The sequence below is a fragment of the Mirounga angustirostris genome, unplaced genomic scaffold (assembly GCF_029215605.1).
Source record: "Mirounga angustirostris isolate CCGP_5_RB_7025 unplaced genomic scaffold, mMirAng1.0.hap1 SCAF_8, whole genome shotgun sequence".
In the NCBI taxonomy this organism is placed as follows: Eukaryota; Metazoa; Chordata; class Mammalia; order Carnivora; family Phocidae; genus Mirounga; species Mirounga angustirostris.
Window position 1 is genome coordinate 109,597,232 of NW_026991716.1, and position 26,328 is coordinate 109,623,559.

General features: G+C 40.5%; 1 protein-coding gene across 2 annotated transcripts in view; it reads left to right on the forward strand.

Annotated features, from left to right (window-relative positions):
• Positions 1–433: 433 nt before the first annotated feature.
• The window catches only part of RSPO3 (R-spondin 3), an 89,586-nt gene continuing 63,691 nt past the window's right edge, over positions 434–26,328 (forward strand). For both annotated transcript variants that reach the window (XM_054505553.2, XM_045865503.3), the window contains exon 1: positions 434–1,042. In XM_054505553.2, the coding sequence (XP_054361528.1) occupies positions 946–1,042 (97 nt within the window). In that variant the 5' untranslated portion in view covers positions 434–945. The remainder of the gene's footprint in view (positions 1,043–26,328) is intronic.

Here is a 26,328-nt window from a genome sequence, read left to right on the forward strand (position 1 = left end):
CAGCCGGGCTCAGACGTGGGGGGCGGGGGTCTCGCGCCCGCCGGGACCTTCTGCCTCCACACTCCCCGCGCGAGCGCGCCCACCTCTCCCCGCGAGAGCTCCCTTCTGAGGGGCTCTTCTCGCCGCGCTGTGCCTCCCCCACTCCCCCCGGCTCGCGTTCCCCGCCTTCTTTGCAGTGTCCAGAGATGCTCCGTCGCAGACCCGGGACCCCTTAGGCGCCTCTTCCCGTCCCTCTGCCAAATCGCAACGCCTGTACTTTTCCAGCTCCCTCTTTCCCTCTTGAAATTGAAAGTTATTGAGGTCGCTCCGGGTTGTGCTCCAGCAGTTTCCTTCCCCGCCCCCGAGCTCCCCCGCCCCCCGCAGCCATCCCCCCCTTCCCCCTCCCTCGTCTCGTCCTTCCCTCCCTCCTTCCCTCCCTCCCTCCACCACTGGAGCGGCTCCTACTCGCGAACAGCAGAAGCAGCTCCGGGTCTCTCCGCCGCCCCTTGGCCATGGCCGCGGTGCCGACGGCGCCCGCTCCCCTACGATCCCCGGGCCCCCGCCGCTGTCGCCGCAGCCGCCGCAACCTCTGAGCCCCAGGAGCCGCCGCCGCCGTTACCCGCCCGCCCGGATCCCGCCCGCCGCCGCCCCTCACCATGCTACCTGCGGCCGCCCCGGCGAGGCCGCTCGCTGCTCGTGGAACCCTCGCTTGCGGTGTTGACAGCCACCCTTGCGGAGCCGCCGCGGTTCAGGGCTCGGACAATTTGAAAGTACAATAGTTGGTTTCCCTGCACCCGACCCGCTTCGTTTGCCATCCCAGCACGCCTATCGGATCTGAGTGGAGAAGTTGTCCGCTGCTTGGGGTCTCCCTCCCTATACGCCTAACACCTACCTATACTTCTAAAACATTTAATATAATTAACAAAAGGAAAAGGAGAAAAGGAAGGGAAACATTACTGGGTTACTATGCACTTGCGACTGATTTCTTGGTTTTTTATCATTTTGAACTTTATGGAATACATCGGCAGCCAAAACGCCTCCCGGGGAAGGCGCCAGCGAAGAAGTAAGTGCAGGGGTTTTTACACGTTTGCTCCCTCCCGCCGCGTTCACCTGTCGGGTCTCTTTGCTTGTCGGGAGTCGGTTCCCAGCGTCAGCGGTCCTCCAGCCCTGCACCCCACGCCTGCGAGGGGAGGTAATAGTTCAGGCTCCGGTGTTGACGGCGTCTTTCACGCCTCCCTCTACGCGCCCCTCTCTTCCTCCGCATCCTCGCGGGAGGATGCCAAAGCGGGAGGACTGGGCGTTAACGTGGCTCCCGCCCCCATGTTACTTCAGGTTCGAGGAAGAGTTTGGGTTTTCGTTAGACAAGCTCTAGGTATTTGTGCTTTCCTTCCGTGACTAGGACGGGGGCCTGGAACCCCTGGCATCCTAGACACCCAGCCCGCGAGCTGTCTCTGACCACTGAGTAAGCGCCGGGGCGGGGAGGTGGGGGTGGGGTGCGGCAGCGGCGGCGGCGCCGATTCACCTCGCTCGGGTTGCGAATTGCTCGAGGGCCAGCCGGGGAACCAGGGAGCGAGCGCCTGCGCGGCCGCTCCCCGCAACCACGCACGAATGGAGCAGAAAGGCACGCGGGGCGCTCAGGGTTCGCGTGTCGACGCGCTTGCAGAGCCGCTCGCGATCCCACTCCGGGGAGGGTCTAAGGACTGCCGAGCCCGCCGCTGGGAGCCTGAGATGCCTCGTTTCCAGTTACGATCTTGCCTGTCACGCGTGAGCGCTTGTACCGTTTCAGGCTCTTTCAGGGGTCCCCTGGGGCAGACAGACTGAGGGTGGGGTTCTCCCTCAGGACTCAGGCTCCCCACCTCACTTCCCCTTATCCTGTCTCCTGTCACTTGGAAGGATGGCTTGTGAGGTCGTCTCAAAACAGTGCCCTCGCTGGGATTGAACGGGTGGGTACCCCAGGGCACCCTCAACCCGGGTTGGTCTGTCTGAAAGGTGGCGTCTTCCAGAGATGAGGAGACAGGCGCGAGAATGGCACCTCTCCCCGCTCCCGGGTAGCCTGGCGCGCTGGCGCTCTGGCGTCTGTGCCCGCCTGGGGAGTCCCTTCGCGAATAGCAGGGCTGCGGGCGACCCTGGCTCCCGCGCGGGGGACGCTGGTGGGGTCACGGAGGGAGAACCGTTCCCGGAGCTCGCGGGGCGCAGAGAACGAGGCTACTGCCGTGGCCCCTCAGGCCGCCGCCGCCAGGGAGCCAGTGAAGTTTGGCGGCGACGGGTCCCGCGCGCGGACCCCCTCTCGGAGCGCCGGCCAGTGAAGCCCCTGGGGCGGGCGCGGGTCCAGCTGCGGGGACACAGCCCAGGCTTGTTTGAGGTGGAGATCTAGTGATCGCTTCTCTGACGCTGTTTGTCTCTGCCCTGTCCCTGGACGTGAGGGTCCCCTGAAAGCTCCCTTTGTGCCACTAGCCTCGGGCAGACAAGGTCTGATTCACCTGAAAATTGCCTTTAAAAATCGTAGCTGGGACCAAGCGCCAGGGGCTCCGGGTAGGTCTCACCACCTCTGGGACCGCGTAGCAAGGGGCAGGAGGGCCCAAGCTAAACATGTCAGGGCATCCGATTTACTGTTCTTGGCCTCTGAACGGTTTGTGTTCTTCGGAACTCCTCCATCCACCCTTTCACTCAAGCCGCGCGGCCGCCTCACCGAAGGAGCGGCCTGGGGCTTGAGCCTTGCCCTTGCGCCCTGGTGGTCCCTGTCTCCTCGCCGTGCTGGTCCGCGGACACTTCATCTCAGGTCGGTGGGGAGACGGATGCCGGGGCCAAGGGCAGTCTCTGGCTTTACATTGCTCTGACCCACTACTTCCTTCACCCCACCGAGGACCCCAGGGCCTGGAGCTACACAACTGCTGGGGCGGGACAGGGTCCTGAGTTATCAGTGTAGAGGTGCCTCCGATTGCAGTTTGGGGGCCCCTGTTTTTGAAGGAAGATACGGGAAAGAAACCTGGCCCTCCACTGGTTCCCACCTCCCCCAGCTGACCGCCGAGAACAGCGGTGCAGGAAGCTGCCCGGTGATGCTGCCCCAAGGCTGCGGGGACCAACGGGATGGCGCACCTCTAGGTTCATACTCCGGAGAAATCGCAGTCAAAAGGCGAACTGCTTTTCGACCTGCCTTAATCGTCTCAAGGCCAAGTCAGAGGCGCCCTCTGGTTGTGTAGCGGGGGGTGAGAGAGGGAGTGGGTGGCATTGGGTTAAAATTCCAATTATTCTGTGGGAGTCGGGCTGGGAGAGAGCTCCCGTAGCAAGGGATGCTCCTTGCTGCTTCGCCCTTGAGTCGGCCTTTGTGGCTGGGTTTGCTGGTACACTCCTGGGAGAGGGGCGACCCCTTGCGTCCTCCGAGGAGACAGACTCAGGCTCTTGGCAGGTGCAGTATGGTTTTTGGAGAATGGGGAAGGAGTGGAGGGTAAGGAGAGATCTTTGTTAAATGTCCAGAAACTCAAGGCCAAATTGCATGTGCACATAACTTTTTTTTGGAAATTTCTGAAAGAAACGTATAAGAACTTTTTCTCCAATGCGGTCTAGGAATAAAAATTAATGAAAGATAAGGTATTTTAGAAAAAAGCTGTCTTTACTTTTTCCTAAAAGAGACAACTAACGTGAAAATTTAAGAGTATCCCTTTTGGCCTGTAGTTAAATATCTTCACTTTCCTAAACTTTTAAAATACAAGAGGTAGAAAATTAAGGTGTAAGAACTTTTTTCAAAGTTTTTTTAAGCGGTCTCTTGAATGTTTTAGTAGCAAAGTTTCTTGCCAAAAAAAAAAAAAAGAAATTTGCTTGTAGTGTTCAATATTGTCAAGTCTAAGGAATCATGGCTAATCCTCAGATGTAGCAGATAAAGCCACAGTAGTATTGTCCTGTTCTCCTGAAACAACTGCTATACCAATTGTCCGTACATTGTGAAAACTAGTGATCTTATAAAAGAAAGAGCATTTTAATCATAAATTTTGTACCTTAAAAAATACCTGTGGAGTTATGGGTGAGTAAATACATAATAACTTTTTTACCTATTTGGATTCATATACAGCTCCTAGAGATAACTAAGTTGAATTTATTTAAGATAAAAATGAAATGCAGCCCTTATTCAAAATTCCCCAACCAGCAATGTTTTCAGAGGCAAGATTTGGACTTTAAGTACAGTGTTGAATCAAGAACCCCAAGTCCAGTTTTTAATTTGTTTCCAGCTCAGTCTTTGCAACTAGTACAGTTAGGTTCTGAATTCCAGGTTATCTGCTAATAAAAGTAAAGATCATATTTGCCATAATGATAATAAACATAATACCTTACTATTGCACTGCATTTCCCTTGAATTATATACTCAGACTCCTAAATAGTAACTTGAGGTGCAGGTATTAATATTCCCATTTTACAGAGAAAGAATCTCAATAACAGAGGCTAAGTAACTTATACAAAGCTATACAGCTAGTAGGTAGAGCTTGTATCCTGCTATTTACACTCCCTGCTGATCCAGGTCACAGAGAAGATGTCAGGTATGTGAAAGTAATAAGTCTGTTGGTCTCCAGACCATCATTTATCCACTTTGTTTGGAGAATAAGCTGTTCTGGTTGACTGGAAATTTTTGAACTGATATTTATATTATTATACATTAGTAACCAATGTCAAAGAATTAAATATCTGGTAATAACAGTAATAATGAATAGCAGTAGTGAAGCTTGCTAAATATAATAACATTATTTGATTATTCAGAAGATATTGTAGGATCATATTATTCCAGGAGATTATTGTTAGAAACATCAGATGTCTTTGTAGTATCTTTTTTATTTGATGCCATCTATTAATTGGGTTTTAATTGTCTGGATTCTAGATACACACAAGTTTTAAAAAACCATTGTGTGTATAATAATTACAAAGCTCCCATTGCACAATCTGTGAAACTTTTAAAAATCGTTCATAAATATGTCTGAAATAAAGGAGTAAGAATACAAGGAAAATAATTTTAATGGTAATAAAATAAAACCATCTTATTGGAATATACTGGTCATTGCTCATGACATTGTTTCAGATATTGAGCCATTCTATGAGATTCTGATACACTCTTGGTAATTACACTGCCAATTGTGGTAAATAACAAGTTAACCATAGGGTAGAAAAATCTTTCATTCTACTATGCATTTTGTAATATTAATTCTGAATGGAAGTATGGTTTGGAGATTGGCTACAATGCATTTTCTCACCTGTCTACTTTAGTTACCAGTCTACTTTGTTTTTGAAAGAAACATTGTTTAGGGGTGTCTGGGTGGCTCAGTCGTTAAGCGGCTGCCTTCAGCTGAGGGTATGATTCCAGAGTCCTGGCATCGAGCCCCACATCGGGCTCTCTGCTCAGCGGAGAGCTTGCTTCTCCCTCTCCCACTATCCCTGCTTGTGTTCCCTCTCTCGCTGTGTCTCTCTCTGTCAAATAAATAAATAAAATCTTAAAAAAAAAAAAAAGAAAGAAACGTTTAATAGATAGGAGACATGAGTAAAATTTGCTACTGAAAGCATATTCTGCAACATATCATGTGATATCTGTATGAATTAAAGTCACAAATTTAAACTCTTAGGCAGTAATGTCAATATCTAAATACAAGCAAAAGATTTATTTTTGTAAATTCTAATATATTCGCTAATACACTATCAGAGTTATTTCTTAAAATATCCTTTTGTTATACTATTTTAATTCTTTGTTTATTACTTAAATAGAAGCATTTTACTTAGAACATTAAGGATGATAATTTTTAAATATTATCTTTTTAATCCTGAATTATTCCATGTAAAGTAATTGAGAATATAAGAATGAGTGTGAAATTGATTTATTTTTCCTCTAAGCATGAAAAATGAAGAGTATTTCAACTTATAAGTAGATAAATTTTGCTAAATCATTTCTCCATTAAATATTTACCGAGAATTTAATATTCTACAAATTAGATCCCCAGAAAGCAATGAATAGAAATTACAACATGTAGTTACATTTGATTTTCAAGTTATTATGGGGAAACCATACATACCACGATACTACAAAACAAATTTGTTAGTCATCTGATCACTTTAAAATATTTAAATCTGGACAGAGATCTCCAGATTACTATTAAATATCTAAAAATATTTTCTAATTACATGGTTAATCTTCTTTTTAATGCAGTTATTCTTTTAAATTCTATGTAATGTTGGTGGTATATCATGTGAAATTATCAGAACCCTAAGCAGAGTTAAGACCAAATTGTCCCTCTGCAATTATAAGAATGAAGTATCAAAAAATAAGACTATTCTGCATATAGTGATTTCTTAAATCATCTTTCCCTGCTTTATCTAAATGTTTCATTTTGGATGTTGTCCTAACCTTTCTTCCTACTTCCCCGCTATCCACTCATCCCACCCCCCAAAAAATCCTTTTCCAAGTAGTGAATTCTTGAAATGCCATCAGAGAGGGTATTACATTTCATGAAATGTAAGAATCAACTTTGGTTACCATTAGGAAAACATCATTCAGTTCTGAGAGCATGGTAAGGATCGTGCAAGACAGTGTGTTGAAATTACGTGTTTTAGTTGGTTAGAACTATTTCTTCTCTGAACAGCGCATGGTAAACTGGCATGCTTTTGAGAATGATCATTTGAGAAGTGTTGCATCATAAATTATATAGATTTTTTTACCTTGCTTTTGATTTTGAGGAAAAATGTGGGTTACTTTCTTAATTGTGAATATTTTCTTCAGGTTTAAAATGATTGGATTATCTTAAATTTACCATCTGTTGGACAACCTAGTAAGTTTGAAATGCTTTGCAGTTATACCTTAACAAAATTTATAAAGCGTAAAATATACACCTGTAAAAATTTACTAACCATTTTTTTTTCTGTTTAATCCTGCCCATCAGATCTTTCCATTCAGGAATATTACTAACATTCTGCTTAAAGTACTTATCCAGCAATACTGAAAAGAATGGAATGTTCCATTCTCAAGGATTGTGGGGGTGCTGAGAATGCTTACTGTTTAAATGCCATTGAGTGCTATGAAATCCCATTTTCTGCTGCAAAGAGTTTTCAACAACATGAAACTTTTAAGCAAAATACCTACATTTTTTCACATTTGAAAAGTTTGAATATTTTCAAAAATTCATTAAAAAAATATGATTACAGGTGCCTCTTATCTGATAAGAGCATTTCTTCCTTATTTGTAATTTTGGCAAGGGACCTAGTTAACCATCTGCTGTCACTAAAATTCTTCTGGAAGTTTTATAGAGAAAACTCAATGGTACTAAAGAATATTATTGCCCAATTAAATATATATTTAATAGCTTTTAACTGTCATTATGTCTTATGCAAGAATCTAATCCAGTCTTCAAAACACTACCTTATTTTAGGGTCCCATCTGACCTTTAAGAATTTGATGAGTAGCAAGCATCATAAGTTCATGGTAGAGACTGAGACCTAAGATGCCATTAAGGGAGAATCCCCAGTGTCTGTTGGGAAAAAGTAGACTGAGAAGTAGAAGACCTGGGTTCCAGATCCAGCACGGCTACTAATATTTGAATAATCCAGGCAAGTGCCTTTACCACACTAGGCTGCAATTCCTCATCTGCGAAATAAGGTAGTCGGTCAAAAACTTATGTCTAAGTGATTCCTATAGTCTCTTCAACTTATCATCTTTTGGTCTGAAAACATAAGTCCTGCTATGACTTAAATAGTCACAGTTAAACAGTTCTTCTAAACTTAGTTGTCTTTTTCAACCAAGTTTAGTGGATGAAGATTGAGAATGCAAACAAATATAAATGTTCATTTATTATAAGGAAATGCATATAAAGATGAATTAATAAGCACCTTATCAAAGTAAAGATGGAATTAGTTATGATATTTCTCACTCTTCACAATATCTAGTGCCCAAAAAACACAGCCATAGCATCAGTCAGCATAATCAGTCTTCAGCAGGTCCATCTTGTCCTTGGGCTTGGAGTCACAGGGAGCTGGTTCGGAATCCAGCTAGAGAGATGCTGCAGAATCACTCCCCACCCCTGCCCCCCACACCCATGGCAGGCTGTCAGAACTGGCCTGTGCTAGTATGGAAGCGGCAATTGTGATGGCCCAAGTTTACGATAATAAGGCCCTGTGTTATGATAGTAGTGACTGATTGAGCAAGGGTGTGTATAGAGCAGATAATGTATATGGATCAAATGTATGGGTCTTGGCAACTAACTGGATATGAAGGGAAAAGAGATGGAGAAACATATTTGGCACCAGACTTTGTAGTGTAAGGACTCAGATCTAGGTGAACGGAAAAGTAATGGAGATAAACAAAAAGATGGGAAAGTAAGAGAAGCAGACTTGGTAGGAAACTTATTTTTCTTTTGAGCTGTCTTTACTTTGAGGGCCAGTAGAGCATCTAGTAACTCAGGATCAAAGTCTCAAGAGTATCAGGGCTGAAGATAAGTATTTTGGAGTCCTATAAAGGGGATAGTTGAATGCATGAGATAAAATCTAGCGGTGCCATATTTATTGTTATTAAAAGTGTTCGCATAGCTGACATTGAGACTCTTACTGGTAGTATCAAAATAAGATTAATTACATTAAGGTACTTTGTCTATATATTCTCAACTGAAGCCTCTCATTTTTATAGTACTCCTTGTATTATATAAGAGAATGGTCACTGAGCTTCAATTTTAAGGTGCCAAATCATGCAACTAAAGATCATACTTAGAAATCTCCTCACCTGTGGAACTATATTACTTTGCCACAGATCATAGGAGACTTGAAAACCTTTATTATAATGAGAGATACATTCCCCCTTTTTTTTAATCATTCCATTTGGATCTAACATCTACTCATAACAGTGGCATTCTCCTTTCAAGCCGATTTCTCTACAAATTGTGCTCTCTTACAAAAAGAGGTTCTGAGGATGGGATGGAACTTGAAGGAATCCAGTCCATCTGTACAGTGGGTGGATTACCTCTGCAACATCCCCACTAAGTAATTATCCAGCCCTAGTAACAGCTAGGCCCCACGCCCTCTTTCTCCTCCAATTCAATATTGGCCTTCTGCATCAGAAGCAGGTAAAATTGGGGCGCCTGAGTGGCTCAGTCGTTAAGCGTCTGCCTTCGGCTCAGGTCATGATCCCAGGGTCCTGGGATCGAGTCCCACATCGGGCTCCCTCCTCGGGGGGAAGCCTGCTTCTCCCTCTCCCACTCCCGCTGCTTGTGTTCCTGCTCTCGCTGTCTCTGTCTCTGTCAAATAAATAAATAAATCTTAAAAAAAAAAAGCAGGTAATATTCTCTAGTGTGTTTATTCTCCTCGTTATCTTCTGAGCACTTGGCATGGGAATGGGATTAGATTCAGTTACCTTAAAACATCTTTCTAGAATGAATACACAATAATGCAGTGCACTCCCAAACACTGTCCTCAGAAAACTAGCTGGTAAGCATATTTATAATTATACCCCAATACAAAACATATTCCTGAAGTAAGTGGTAAAGCAGCCCCCATTTTATAACCACATAATACAAACAACCACCACACAATATAAAATAACAGAATTTGTGAGATGCTTATTTTAGAATACTGTTTTTTTAACATATGCTTGATAAGTTGGTAAGAAAAAGAGAATCTAGTTTCTGATTGTTATGTTCTTTTCTTATACAAAGGGACCTCATAGGTATGAACACGGTAATCTTGACAAAGGCTGTCATATAAGGAAAGGCAGTATCAGTTACATTTTACTGATAAGAAAGAGATAAAAATGTTATGCCAAAATGCGTCTAAGTGCCTCTGAACAAACTATAGTTTCATAGTTCTGAGGGCCACTGTTATATTCATATATATGTTATTTTACTACACATTTATATTTATTTGTTAAAGTAAGTGCTGAGATACTGATCATTATTTAAATAGTTGCCATGCTTTAATCACCTGTGAGTGCTAGATCCTGTATTTGATGTTTTTGTGCAAATGTTATCTCATCTAGTCCTCACAGTTACCATGTAAGGAAGGTGCCAATAGCCCCATGTTAGTCACCTGAGATCACTCGACAAAGATGTGGTAGACCTGGGATTTCAGTCCGGGTTTGGCTTCAAAGCCGGTGTCCTTCCCTGATTTCTTCACATCTCCTCAACTACTGGGATTAGTACATGAGGCAGTCATAGGTACATTTTCTCAAACCCCACCTCACCCTTTCTTTCCCTTACTCTCTCTTTGCTCATTCTTTCTTCCTCATCATTTAACAAACCACAAGTGTTTCCCAAACATTTACTATAGAGGTTGCTTCTGGTATTCTCATACTTTCTCCCACTTCTCTTTCTTTTTTCTACCCCTTTGCTCTCTTTCCTTAAACTTACCCTATTGATGGTTTTTAAACGTAAGAAGTTGCTGATTTTTTTTCCTTAGGGGCAATAGAACAGCACATTTTATATGAAATACTCTAAGATTATTCTTCTCATCTACCCTTTGTATATCCAAGAGAAGATTAACCTAGGCATGAGGATGTGGCAAAGTCTATAATTTTGCAGTTAAATATCAAAATCCTTCTATGTAATTTACAACGACAATAGATATTTCACTGGCTAGTTTTTGTTTTCCAGAAAAGTTATCTTTATGGTGCTTCATAAAATCTGCTATTTATATTACTTTTACCATGAGTATTAACAGTAACCTTCACTTTAAGTTCTTTCTTTATGGGCCTTGGTACAGTGATTTTCAACCCTGAATTCAAATTAGAATCACCTGGGGATCTTAAAAAAAAAAAAGCTAGACTCCACCCTTCACCAAATGAAACAATCTCTGGGGATGGGGCCTGGACAACTGTATTTTCAAGGTAGTCCTGATGATTTTGCACCCAAGAGTGAGAACTACTATTAGACCCTTAATTCAAGAATAACTATTACAGGGCGCTTGAGTGGCTCAGTCGTTAAGCGTCTGCCTTCGGCTCAGGTCATGATCCCAGGGTCCTGGGATCGAGCCCCACATTGGGCTCTCTGCTCGGCAGGAAGCCTGCTTCTCCCTCTCCCACTCCCCCTGCTTGTGTTCCTGCTTTCGCTATCTCTCTCTCTGTCAAATAAATAAATAAAATCTTTAAAAAAAAATAACTATTACAGCTGAGCAACTGTTAAAAACAATGCCAGTTTAATGGGGGTTAGACAGACAAAATGGACTTGTGTGGGGTGTGGTAAGAGATGAGATACACGTCATCTGAGCAGATAGTAGTTTAAAATATAAAGTAGTCCAATAGCCTCATATTGTTTATGAATAGAGTATTGTTAAACTTGTGGCACTAACTAGTGCAGACAAGATTATCTGATAGAGAATTGTCTCATCCAAAGAGTCTAAGAAAAAAGAGCAAAGTGCACACAGTAAAACATGATACTGAGTTTAACAGACACTGACTTCATAGGACAACAACATTGCAGCTCGGTGAGGTGCAAACAGAGTGAGTGTGCTTGTTGCTGAACCCTTCCGTGGTTGAGTGAGGCAGTAAATGGATAGAAGATGGGATATCAGCCATACCAAAATTTTTTCAAAACTACTTAATGATAAACAACTGTTTTCATGTCTTACTAGATAATTGGTAATGTGCCCTAGAGTACTCTGTTTTTAGAAAACTCGTAATGGTTAGAAAACTGCCTAACAAGAAATAAACATTCTTTTTCTTTTATAGTTTCTACAATTCCTGACTAACTTCAGATTGACTACTGTTGATCAGTAAACTACTATAAATAACATAGTTTGAACTCCATCTTAGTGGGTTAAGTTTTGTGGTAGGTTGTTTATTCATGAACTTACTGCTTTTACTTCTCTCCTAATGTGCTCTTCTTTGGGTGGTTGTCTTCATTACATCTCATTTATTATTCTTTTCTAGTCCATGAAGGATTTCCAAACCTTGTCATAAACCAGGGAAATCTCCATATAAAAGTGAAGTGGAAGTCTGGGCTTCCTGTCAGACTTAATTCTGCTTGTTAAGGGGGCTCCTTGGGAGAATTTGGGTTCTAGTGAGTCACTAGGCCAAATCCCAATAACCACAATTGCCAAAAGTAATTAGACTGAGGAAAGCCAGGCTCCTTGGGAGGAAGGTCATCACAGCACGCTTGAGCCATTGCTCCGTGGTCAGACCTAGTTACTTGTCCCTAAGGATTGGGAGCAATCATATGAGTTATGGAGAGCAGGAAATCCACTAGAAAACAATGCTTTTCCACCAGTTTTTTTTCTTCAGTAGATTATTCACCCTAAGCAGGCAAGAGATGGAAATACACCACTGGTATACACATACAGGTCACGTCACCATCATCTTATAAACCACTTTGTCTGCCTGCCGGGGTGCAAATGCACACATACAGAACTCCTGCTGTCTCCACTTGCAAGTTCTCCTCCTCCCTTCCTTAGTAGATAAGAAGAACCCAAGGAGTTTAGTCTAAGGCTTTGTAAAAGAGGTGTCTGACTAGGATGGGAAGGGAAGAGATCCTGGTAAACATCCTAAGGTCAATTTAGATATAATATTACTGAAGTAACATTTGGAAATAAGAAAATTGTAGTACATTTCCAGGACAGGGGTTCTAAAACCTCCAGAGCTAGAAAAGGGCCAAGAGCTCATTTACGATTTCTTGTGCTGAAAAGAATACCATTTAGAAATGTGATGCTGTAAGGAGCTAAGGAGAAGTTATCAATAAGTGGCACTCTAATTTTAAACTTTCAACATGTTAGAAATTAGAAGATTGTTAAACCTTTTTATAGGAAAATATTCATGGAGCACAAATATATCTGTGCTTAATAACCTAAGTGAAAGTCCGCCTTTGAAACTATTGGCATTGCCTCACTATCCAGAAAAGATAGACTGTCTACTTCACGTGAGGATGCCACTGTTCACTGCCCTTAAATGTGGTAAGTTTCACATTCCTTTATAACTCAGAATAATTTCAGTATGTTTCAATATTCCTATGCCTGGATCACTAGCTCTTTTTGTTTAAACATGTGGATGGCTGATACTGCTTCTTGTAAATCCACAAAGAGGCAGGCAGTCAGATTCTTTTTCTGACCAGCCTTCTCTGGCAATTGGCAATCTCCAGGTAACATTTGGCAAATAAACTGTGACCTCTTGCACTGTGCACACTGAAGAGTTACAGTGACCTGCAGTCAATATGATATTACCAATTTAGTGGCACTATATATTTGATTTTCTTTGGTCTTGAATTTGACCATGAGACAATCTAAGAATAGAAGAATTTAATTTTTGAAAACTTAGCAGCAAGACTGTAACCTGTAGGGGCGCCTGGGTGGCTCAGTCAGTTAAGCGTCTTCCTTCTGCTCAGGTCATGATCCCAAGTTCCTGGGATCAAGCCCCACTTTGCATTGGGCTCCCTGCTCAGCAGGAGCCTGCTTCTCCCCCTGCCCTTCCCCTCCCCGCTCACGCTCATTCTCTTTCTCTCTCTCTCTCAAATAAATAAATAAAATCTTTTTAAAAAAGACTGTAACCTGTATTTACTTGTGTCACTACTTTTTGATGGCATGTCGTTTCTGCCATGAAATACAAAAGATATAGACAAATGCTGCTTGGCCACAAACTATATGAGCACATATTGAGCTGCCGAAGATTTGTTTCTTAGAGAATTCAGTCTTGCTTTTCCAACTGATGACCGACTTGTTGATCTAAGTCCAAAAGGACCTTCATTACGGTTTGGTAACAAGAGAAAAAGCCCGAGGGTAGCATTCTCAGCCCCTCTGCCCTCCATTCACCTGGTCACCTCATGCCATCCTCAAGGTAACTCTTAAGGTAACTCTTAGCCCCTTCCACAAAGAAAGGGCAATCTCTCTTTCCTATAGCACATTTCCGAGACATCCACCCAGATTTCCAGTTCTGTCCAGAGCTTGATGTAGATCCAAGCTGTAAACAAAAATCAGTGGGATTCCCTTGGAAGCCAGTTACACTTGCAGGATCATGTTGATGCATAATTGACCCTAGTGTCAATAATCAATAGCATGTCCATTCCACCCAGCACTGTGCTTCCAGGACCCAGCCCTGATTCATGTGTGTTTTCAGACTTGTGAGCATTATGTGTCCATACCTCAAAGTTTAATTTCTAATAGAGGAAAGGAGAGTTCCAGAAAAAGGAGCTCCCAAACACTTCAGGCTACCACTGCCATTTTCAGCACCCATGTGGACATCTCACTGACATTTCAGAAATTCATTGAAAACCACCTCTGAACTTAATATATTGCCCCTACTATAAATGGAGAGCTTATAATCCCAGAAAGCTTTTTATAATAGCTTTTAACCAAACCACTTAATTAACAGGCTGAGGGGCAAAAGTGCTACTGTTCTTCAGGGAAGAACACAAGATGAAACTTGCCAAGATTTTCCAGTGCAGGATATTTTCTCTACCCTTCCTAGCCCCAAAGCACTTCCTCAAATACTCTCCAAATTCCAAACCCATACTAAGATGAGTTGAACAGTCTTAATTTTGGAATCTTCCAAAGAAAAAATAAACACACAGACAGCTGAGTTAATTTATAAAACACTGCTGCATTTATCTTGGCAGATTTCAATTCTCTCCTGTCTAAGTCTTGCATGCTAACTCTCACTCAGCAATTCATGGAAGCAACAAGTCATTTCTATATATTAAGCACCTTGGGAGCCATTGAACAGAGTAAGTTTGGTGTTTCTTCACACCTCTTGTACAAGTTTCTTTTCTCATACACAATTTATTTACTGGGTCTCTGAAACCTAAATAATCCCTTTAGTTTAAACCTGAAGCAAATGGAGGGTCATTTTTACAAGAGCAATAAGTGAAAGTGGCTGTTGAGATACTTTACTTGAATTGGTCTACACACTGAAGTACCTTTTTGTTAATACAAACCCTTCATATTCAAGCAAGTGGCTCCCTGAGATTCTAGGGCTGCTTAAAATTATAGGACCAGGGACCACAATCTCCCCTCCCCCATGCCAGTTCCCTGCTCTTGGGAGTATGCCAGCAATTTTGCAGGATTCATTCTGACAACTGTTCTGGTGTAAATATTTAGAGAAATCCTTTCCATTAGAGATTAAACAAAGTATAAGTAACTGTTCCTAAATGATAGATCTTATTAATGCTTGCAACAGCAAACCTTATGCTATCTGATGCACAGATTCCAATACACTGGAAAAGACTAAGGGTGAAAGAATCAAGACAGGAATTACATGTAACTGTACCTAATGTGAACTGCAAAATATTATTTTATTTTAAATGATAGCTATGGAGACATGGTTTAATTTGCACAGAATGTAGGAGAAATGAGTTCATTTAAATTGAAAATAATAAAAGTTTGCTACTGGTGTTCTAATGGTTTAGAAAAGATGGAGTGGCAGTGTTTACAGATCTCTTTATCAATATGTTCAAAAGCAGTTCTTACCTATTTCTCCATGTTCCCTCCAAAATAATGTAATACATCTGAGATCCTATCTTTTATAAGCTCTGGTTTCTATATTACTGTTTAAAGACTAATAAAAGGGATAATGGCTGGGCTCTGGTGCTTATATCAAATATCACTTGTTAAAATAGGGTGGTACCCTAGCCTCAAGGGGCCAAAGCTCCCCCATGTTCCACTTCTGTACCTTCCTGTTTTCAAGGAATTTTCAGGTATTTATATGTACTAGGGGATAACACAGCTAAGTAATTTAAAGCATCAGAGGCTTCATTGACTGAATTTAAAATTAATTATACAGTATTAATGATTACTATGATACTTGACTAGAAAAGGTGTATAATCTTTTGACTAGTCATTGTTTCTCTCTGCCTTTGATGATTTAGGGCCTACACTAAAATCTAAAAAACCTTGAATTTTAATTCACTTCCTTTATTGGTGTCACTATCTCAGATTTCTCATTAGAATCGCAGTTTGCTTTCTTTATAAGAGTAGGATTTTTTTTTTTACATAGGATTTTTTTCCCCTGTAGAAAAGCACTCTAGAAAAAAAGATGCTATGTACATAATGTTATTAAAATATCTACAATGGGATTTTACTTTTCCTAGTTTCGCTTCAAATGTGTAATTACAATCATTCACTGCTGAGTCCTCACTTGAATCCCACTTGAATCCCAAATTTATCCACAATTTAGCAAAGAAAATAATAAAAAGAAATTTAAGGTAGAAGAAATGGAAACTTCATAGACTAGTTACAGAAGAATAACATCTTTCTAATTGCCTTTTTTGGATCCAGATCTTCTGGAGTTTGGACTATAGTTCAAGAAATCCCATGTTAGGGGGCAGATGGATTGATTTATAATACCCTTCTGCTGTATAATTTAGATAAACCATTTATTTAGTCTGTGATTCCATTGCACCTACTATAAAATGGGACTCATAATCTTTTACTTATCTGAAAGCAAGAGACGGATCTCAGAGTACCCCTAACAGGAAAATCAAAAAGTTCTTCCTTTTCCTTCTTGTAGCATGCTATACCCTTAGATAGTTGTCAGTCACAACTTAAAGAATGTGGAGGTAGGGCTTCAATTCAAAAGCATGAGTTTCTCTTTATACTTTCATGGAGTTTTTTAGACCATATGTTTTTTTTAAAGCTAACAAGTGAAAAATTCTTTTGGGAGAAAAATATGAGGAAAAATTGAAATTAAACTTAGTCCTAATTAAAACAACATCAGTTCATTCAGCAGAGATTTATTGAACATTTAGTTTGTGCTAAGATTACAAAAGTGAGCAAAGCACACATTAAACATACTTTTGTGGCATGTCACAGTGGTTAAAGGAAGAACAAATGAGCCTAGAATTAAACATTATTCGGCTGAAGATAAATCAGCTGTTAGGTACTTTTTCTAAGCTGTATAACATTTCTTTTTAAGGCTTGTTTAAACAGAATTGGAAATTAATGAGATGGTTTACAAATGAGCCAATGCACACCCAGATTTTTCTCTAGAAAACAAGGATACCAGACAGCATGTGAGGATGAGGCAGGAAGGTGGAAGGAAGATCAACAGAAAACACTGGAATTTATTGGGCCTCCCAGTATTATCTTGTCTGAAAATTTATGACCAATGAATAAGAGTCATCGTTTAGCATGACGTCTGTGACAATCATAGGAAGTATGCTATGCGTACTATAAACGTAGTTGGCATTGTTAGGTAAAGCTTGTAATGGAATGACATAGTTTGGCTGAGCAAATTTCCCTTTTCAGCACATTGACTAATTTCTATAGTTGAACTTTCATGCTAGTTCACTAACTGGAATTACTTTTACCAAACAAATATTAAAATAGTGTTTAAAAATAGTACATTTTTGTCCATCTCATGGGGACATTTTTCAAACCGTTTATGGTAACCCCTTGACCACTACATGGAACATACCATCCAGTCTACTTAAAGCATCACTTTGACAAACACATAACAACATGTTATTTGGATTTCTTATGCCAGTCTGTTGATGACCTTTCTTAACATCAATTGATAGCTTTAAAGATGTCAGTTGCCAGAATTCAGAGCCTTAAAAATAGCATGATCCAATTCTTTTCTGTATGTTTTACTAACTTGTGAAAACTTTTGAGTAAAGAAAGGTAAATATCAGGTGCTCTTATATGTATTATCTCTTGTAAACCTTACAACAACTCACAATATATTTTAACTGTTTTATAAATGAAGAAACTGGTGCTCAAAACCATTAAGCTATTGACCAAAGTGACAGCCAGGAATGGTAGATGTAAGAGTATACCCAGATCTTCTGACTTAAAGCACAGCTTTCTCATTACACTCTGCTTTTCATCAAGAAGACAATGCCGGAGGAGGTTTAAATGAGGGAGAGTTCTCTCTACAGCTGAGATTGTACTATGAATGGCTCCTTAGACAAGAAATGAGGTTGAGAGAGAGTAGACTGAGCTAACTGACCGAAGTGGTTACTCGGGAAGAGCAGTGAGAAGCCTTTAAGCTGTTTTTAAAGCAGGGGCCTGATAAAATCTTAACTATTGTTCCTAAAAGATTACTCTAATTGCTAAATGGTAGCACTAGTCGTGGTGGGAAATGGAAAGATGTGAGCTCTCTTAGCTAAGGATGTAGATTCCATAGGGAAGAGTGGTTGGAGATGAGGGTGAGTGGGGCTCCTAGAATCCTGGCTTTGGCAACTAGATTGATGCCATTTATGTCAATAGAAAATATTAGAGAAAGAGCACGTGTGGATTAGGTGTACAACATGTTTTAGTAGGTAGGAAGATTTGGGGGAGTAGTGTATGCAGCATAATCCCCTCAAATTACTTAAGAGGGAAAAAAGAGCCAGGGAAGTAGGCCAGCAGACTGAAGTCATTTTGTAGTAAACCCTAGAGTAGAAACAACTCCTGTGGCCATTCTGTAACAACAAAGGCCAAACAGCAGATAGGTTCGAGGAATGGCCTTCCAGAGAAGCGTTCTGTGGATCTTCTGGCAATTTGATTCTTATTTGTTTAATTAATTGTCATTTCAAAGAGAATTATCTGCTCACTGGATCAACACTTATTTCACAATCTCCTTATTTCCTTATTCCAAGAGATGCAAATCTAAAAAGTTACTATAACCTGTTACCCTAGCCTAACATGACTCATGATAGGGCACAATTTTAAAACAACAAACCAATTACACGTACTCTCATCAAATACACTTGTCAGTTTTCTCATCAAATGTATTCTTACTCTATTCTCGGGAATGGTTAGATTCAGATCTGGCCTTAGTTGGTAAAGGATCATTTATGCCCACTGTTAACTATAACATATCAATATAATTTTGTACAGCTTATGAACATTGTCTTGTTTGAGTTTTTCAATACCCGCGCCCCGAAACGAGCAGGGCAGGTTTTACCATTCTCGTTTTACAGATCAAGCTTAAAGATGTTAAGTGATTTGTATAGTATCACAAAGCTAGTAAATTTGAGCAGAACTCAATCTCAAATTTCTGAAAGGGGCATATTTGTTTTGTTTTACTACAAGTCCTTGGCCTTTCCTGCATGACCACAATCCCCATTTATCTCCTGTGAAGTTCCTTCTATTAGTATAATTTCTTTGGTGTTTCACAGTAAAAGCATGTGAATTAGGGGAAATCTCTATTATGGATTAGATTATTCTTACCGGCTGACAAGGTGAATTGGTGGATCATTAAGGTCCTTTGCCTTTAAATACCAATGTGTGAGCCCTTGGGGTAGGGGGGACACACACGCTGAGGGAAAAGACTGGTAAATAAGCCACTTTAAAGATTAAACAAAAATGCTTTCAAATCTAAAAATAAAATCTAAGCCCACAGATCCCCTAATAGTCCTTATAAACTAAAAGAAACTAAAAATAGAGACTTGTAGTGATATACAGTTGTTCCTCCTTATCTGCAGGGGACACATTCCAAGACCCCCCAAGTGGATGCCTGAAACCAGGGATAGTACCAAACCCTATATGTACTGTTTTTTTCTACACACACATACCTATGATAAAGTTTAATTTATAAATTAGGCACAGTAAGAAGTTAACAATAATAACTAATAATAAAATAGAGCAATTATAACATACTGTCATAAAGGTAATGTGAATGTGCTCTCCCTCTCAAAATATCTTATTGTACTGTACTCCCCCCACCTTCTTCTTGTGATGATATGAGATGACAAAATGCCTACATGATTAAATGAAGTGAGGCAAATAACATAAACACTAGGCTACTAGTGACCTTCTGACACTGTGTCAGAAGGAGGATCATCTGCTCCCAAAATATGGTTCCACAGATAACAAACTGGAAAGCAAAACCGCAGATAAGGCGGGGGCGGGGGTGGACCATAATATTCTGTTAAATGATTTAAAAAAGACCTTTCCCATTTTGCTATTTCACTGTCTATAATTAGTATTTTTGTTAAAGAGTAATGAATTAGGATTCTGAAATCAGCTCCCTCATAAAAATTGATCAGTGCACCTTCTGGTGATTCAGTGTTCAAACCAGCATGCCTGTTGGGGGTATGGTGAGGCAAAATGAGCCATGATGTGTCTCTTTTTGTAACAAAAGGTTTTGGCTCTGTAGTCTCAATGTAGAGTGATTATTTATAATGGACCCCAGGAAAATGTGTTTTATCCCGTGAGGAGGGCAGAAAACCAGAGGAATAACCAGCAGGTGTCTTTGCTCCTTCTCTGGGCAGTTTTCATGACTAACTTTCCAGGTCCTGTCTCCACAATGACTATCACCAGAACTGAACATCAGGAACTGATCTCAAACTCTGGAAAATGTAATCGGATATTGATGCCGTAAGAAACTAAGCTTAGCTTCAGCATTTTGGCTCTCTTTGGCTTTGGAAAGCTCTCTAAATTCATGCATGCTCAGGTGTGATGGTTGAAATGCTGGGTTAGAAGAATTCCCCCAACTTTGTTTTCTGAACTCCTATAACACATAAACGTTTCCTAAAATTCCATCACCTTTCAAAACCATAATGTTTCCTTGTTATCTTCACTAAACTCCTTAGTCTGCTATTCATGCTCCTTATGTTTGGTCTTAACTTTTGCTCCCCTTTATTTCTCTCCATAAATTTTATGTTTTAGTGAAATAAAAAAAAAAACCCTGAAGAGTGCCACTAAGGCTAGGTGATCCTTCCTTGTGAAGGCACTAAAATTCCATAAGTCTCAGTTCTTGATTTAGAGGGTTTTATTTTTTATTAAATGAAGGAATTTATTTGTTCTTTATGGTTTATTATGAACCCATCAATATGCCTGGTCCTGGTCTATCTCTTTGGGATATAAAGGGAGAATAAGACAACTCCAAGCCCCCAGGACCTCAATATAATCACTTTTACCTGCTTTTCTCCCTCCCTCAGTCACCTGCCCTTCTAGTTGGATATCTCTGAATCCCTATATCTCAATTAATTACATCATTTTGTTCCTTATCTCCCCAGTTAGAAACACCCAAATCAACATTTATTATTCCTTCATTTACCCATTTATTAGTTTTTTTTCATTTACCCGTTTAAAATTGATTGTCAAATCCTGTCAACCTTGCCCATTCTTCTTCGGAAATAACTTTAAAATCCATGCCCTCTTTTTGCATTACTCCCATTAATGCTATTCTAATTCAGCAAACAGCAGTGCCAGGTATCAAACATAACATAACATCCTATTAACTCAACTTTTAGTTTTTCCTCCCCAGAAATTCTTCTCTTTGTCATCAGAGAATTTGCTTAAAACCAAATTAAATCATGTGACTAGGCTCCCTGCTCGGCAGGGAGTCTGCTTCTCCCTCTGACCCTCCTCCCTCTCGTGCTCTCTGTCTCTCATTCTCTCTGTCTCAAATAAATAAATAAAAATCTTAAAAAAAAAAAATCATGTGACTGATTTGTCTATAAACAGTTCCTTCAATTATATAAAAGATTAAATTCAAACCCCCACCAGTTTCCCCATATTTTCCAAAATCCAGCTCAGATGTCAGGATTCCCAAGTAGATGGTTCCGGATGGTTAGTAGTCTCCTTTCTGCTAAGGCCTTGTACATAATATTTACCGCACTGGCTTTACTTTGTTTATGGTCTCTCACCATACTTCAGACTCCTAGGTTTTATCCATCTTTCCATCCAAAGCACCAAGCACTGTTTAACAAATTCTCTTAAGGAAAAAGGAGAAAATGGATTGGGTGTGCTCTATAGTACTAGAACTTCCTGAAAGACAGGCAGGTCTACGTTCAAAATGGGGAGATGTTTTAAGATGTTCAATATGTAGAGATGCTATAAAATAATTATACTGGCTGCTCCCAAAACATAGGATTTATTTTACTAGACATGATTAAATGGACTGTTCTGGAGAGGCTGTTTGAACCAAATCCCACTAAACTTCCAAAGGTTTATGATTCTGTCAGCTAGAAGCTAATTAACTATGTGGACCACAGTGTTCTCATCTGAAATTAAAGAGAGAAGGAAGAGCTCTAAAATCCTTTTAAATTCCACTGTTATATTCACCATTCTCCCAAATCTTCTTTATGTACTCATGCATAACACTCTTGCTCCTAACACTGTCTTCCTTCCTTTTTATTTGCCTAAGGCCTTTTCCTTCAAGTCCCATAACTGTTCCTGACTGCTCTCTGGCATCTTCACATATCTCAGCCATCAGCAACTGCCCCTGCCTTGGAATTTCTGCTGTGCTAAATTTCTAGTCTATATATTTATGGGCCCTAAAATATAAAAAGACTGTTTTACTAACTGTATAGTAGGCTTCTTGCGTTGGAGACCATGTTTTGTTTCTGAGTCCCTAGAAGAGTAATCACCGAATAAATACTTATTTGTGAAAATGGCAATGATGTGATACTAAAAGTAGGGTATCACCTGTGTCACATTCACCTGGAATGCTTCACCGAGATGCCACTACCTGGAACCCCCTCTTCATTCCTGAATCAGAATCTTTTGGAATGAAACCTATGTATTCGTATTACTCAAAAGTACTCCAGCTCAGTTTTACACACAGTACACTTTCAGTTTTAGAGCCTTACTGGCAAAGACTTTCAGGTTCTCTATACCATTCTGGTATCATTTCTATGGCACGCCTTACCTCTTTCTTTTTTTTTTTTTTTAAGTTTTTATTTATTTATTTGAGACAGAGAGAATGAGAGAGACAGAGAGCACATGAGAGGGGGGAGGGTTAGAGGGAGGAGCAGACTCCCTGCCGAGCAGGGAGCCCGATGCGGGACTCGATTCCGGGACTCCAGGATCATGACCTGAGCCGAAGGCAGTCGCTTAACCAACTGAGCCACCCAGGCGCCCCGCGCCTTACCTCTTTCCATCTGTTTGAGCAGGTCCTTGTCTTCAGTGGGTTGCTAGAGTCCCAGAGGCCTTCCTGCTCAAAATGTTGTGTGAGACCACCATATCTGATACTCACTAAATGCTGCATCTGTGGTCCTTAAAAAGTAGCCTCTTTCTATGACTGTTAGTCCCTGGCTCTCCAAAGTTACCCAAATCACCTGTGTTAGAAGAAGCATCAGCATCTGCCCTCTCTACAGCCTCCTTGCTTGGAGGTTTTGAGAGTCATTATTGACTAAAGCTTCACAGCTGCCTGGAATAAGAGTGGAGATAGCACAAGGTTGTAGTTAGTACTTCTTGGGTAAAATGAAATGCCGTACACATAGTGACTTTTTTTTTTTTTTAAGATTTTATTTATTTATTTGAGAGAGAGCACATGAGAGGGGGGGGGTCGGGAGGGTCAGAGGGAGAAGCAGACTCCCTGCCAAGCAGGGAGCCCGATGCGGGACTCGATCTAGAGACTCCAGGATCATGACCTGAGCCGAAGGCAGTCTCCTAACCAACTGAGCCACCCAGGCGCCCCACATAGTGACTTGTTATGAGTGCCTGTAAGAGTGCTAGATGCTTACACGTGATCTCATTTAATCGCCCCAGTATCTGTCAAGTAGATATTCCCATGTTACAGATGAGAAAGCTTAGGTTCAAAAAGGTTGAGCAACTTGTGTCTCAATAATCAGACTGTGAACTCCTTGATACAGATGATTGGTTTTATTCGTCTTTAGATGCTCATTCACAAGCTGTGCATGGATGTTGGATAGTTTAATTATCTAAATGAGTAGCTGAATAAAGAGATAAATTTTGGTTATTCAGCTAGCAAATGTCAGAACTCTGTATGAGTCCAAAGTCAGTTCACCATCCCCCAGTCCCTGTGCTCGTCTGGGAAGAGTGCAGGACTCATTTCTGAATGAGGTAGTGATGCAGTAAACCATGCACATGAAGTACAAAAATGCATCACACTCACAAAGGTGCGTGTCAGCACCTTCTGCTCTGTCAGCAATTTTGTGAATCTAGGAGAAAAATCCACTTATTTTTTCTGCTCAGGATGTGACACATAAAGCTGGATTTATTTAATGGTATACCCACTATTTGCACATCTTCTTGTGCCTGTTAAAATACCGCAAGTTTTTCGCCTGCTGTTTGCTTATGCTAAGACTTCAGCCATCAGATATGCTACTTTAGCATGCTATGTGGCAAGAAGATCCAAGTTTATTCATAATATAACAAAGTAGAGTTTGTTTTTAACACAAACTGAAGTTTGTTTCGTTCAAGAATGCAAACTTAGTAGTTATGGAATCACACCCATGCAGATTCATTACCATTAAACTATCACATTTTCTGTTTATGGTGATTTCTAATTAATTCTCTCCTTTAAAAAAAAAAAAAAAAAGGAATGGCTCTCTCAGCCAGACCAGAGCACATAATGATTCCCACTGTTGGATGAACACTGTTGGATCTGTCTCACGAAAAATGCTGTTATTACCACCCACTAACTCATCAACAGGTCCTGGCTCTCTATGGAATCTGGGTCTCCATTACCCCTATCCACTCTCTCCTGTCCTCTATTCACCTCCACTTGGGAACATGGCCACTTGGAAAAGGGGAAGTTTTCCCTCCCTTAGCAACAGCTGTACATGCTGATTCAGTACCTTACATTTTATACCCGTAGCAGGGTGCATTAACCTTACGATAAATTTTCGACTTGTGGTTAGGAAAAAAACACTATTTTTTGGTTGTACAAAATGCTTTCTGTTGCAGTGTTAACAGCAGAATTAACTATAGCTATCTGGTAGGTCACAGGAAAACTAATATGGTTTTCACTACTTTTGAAGGACCAACTTTGGAATTAGCCCACAAGTTATTAATTTATTTAATGGAAAAAAAGAACATAACATAGAGATTCTAAAAGGAAGATTAGAAGTGAAAACTATAATGTTGTTGCTCTAAATTACCTAGACTTTGCCAATGTGCATCACTAATACTAAAAATTGAGAAAAATACAGAAAAGATTATATGCAAGATTGCAAAATGTTTTATTTTTTATTCTCTTTATTTGTTCTTATGACCTCTTATGTATTTCATAATTTTCCTGTTTCTCTTTACCACCACCACTATCCCCCACACATACACTCCAGGAAAAGAGAAAAATGTAAAACTCTGAAGCAAACTAAAATTACTACTCAAGAAAGATAGGAGAAACAAAGGAGAAATGAAATGTTTCCAAGAGCAAAGAACATGTAGATTGATGCACAGTCTCTTCAAAGATTAGAATCTGAATATAAATCTCTATCTTGTCGGGCTAGCTAGAACATTCTCCTCTAATATAAATATTGATAAAACAACATGTTTTCGAGGAATACAAGATGCTGGTTCCGTTTCATGATCCATAAAATTAACAAAAATTAAAGTGAATGATTATGTCAGGCAAAATGTGTTCTTTCCTTTCGTTCTGCTATTCACTTAGCAATGCACTTGGTATATAATACACTTGGTATATAATCCCAGCTGTTTACCTTGATCCACAAGGTTCTATAGGATCTGGCTCTACCCTCCTTCTCTAAACTCATCTCTCACCCTTCACAGTGCTGCAGCCTCATTGGTTTCCCTTGTGCTGTTCCTTATGCCTGTTTTTTTTCCCATAGACTTAAAGTCTTTGCACTTGCTGATGTTCCACCTGGAATACTCTCCCTCCCTTAGCTTTTCATAGTTGACTCCTTCTCATTCTCCAGGTCTCAGCTAAAGGGTGACATTCTAAAAGATGCCTTCCTTGACCACTGTATTTAAAGTAGCTCCCCACGGTTATTCCCTGTCTTATTCACCTGTTTATTTCACTCACAACATCCATCAAAATCTTTAAGCATTTAATTGTTCACTTGATTAACATCATAAGATCAGGAACTAGATGCCTTGTTCACTCCTACATTTACTACATCACGTGTAGGGTTAGGTAAATAGTGAGTTATCAGAAATTTTTGTCGAAAACCTTAATCATGGTTTTCACAATGTATATACAATGCAGCCCATTTTCATCTGTCTTTCATTTCTAGTCCTAATTCTGTAGCCTGTGGAGAGACAGAGCACAGCCATTGGCCACCAAGTTGGCATCTAGCTGCCAAATATTCATCATAGCTTAGATTTCAGGAATTCTATATCTGTCATCATTTGCTAGCATTTTCATAATATTTTGAGCTGGCTTGATTTTAGTGGAAAGTCTAGCTAATTGCTATTTAATGTTAGGTCTGTTTTATTGCTGTGGTTTTATTTTAAAGTATTTATAGAATATAAATATTAGACTCCCTTCAGGAAATTATTATTCATTAAGAGAAAGAGAAAGATTTTCCAAGTCCTCAAAGAAATAGTTTCCATTAAAAACAGTATGTTTCCCCACATAATAATGGTGGAGCCCTAACTGGGCTGTATTCAGCAGCTGGTGAATACATTCCTCTCTGAGACTTTAGGAATTTGGTGAACCCATTGGTGTGGACACAAACTTTCAGAATATTCAAGGTTAATTCACTGGGACAAAAGATATGGCAGACTCTATTATCCCAACTGCTTCAGGTCAGTTAATGTATGTGCTATTGACTTTGGGAAAGGACC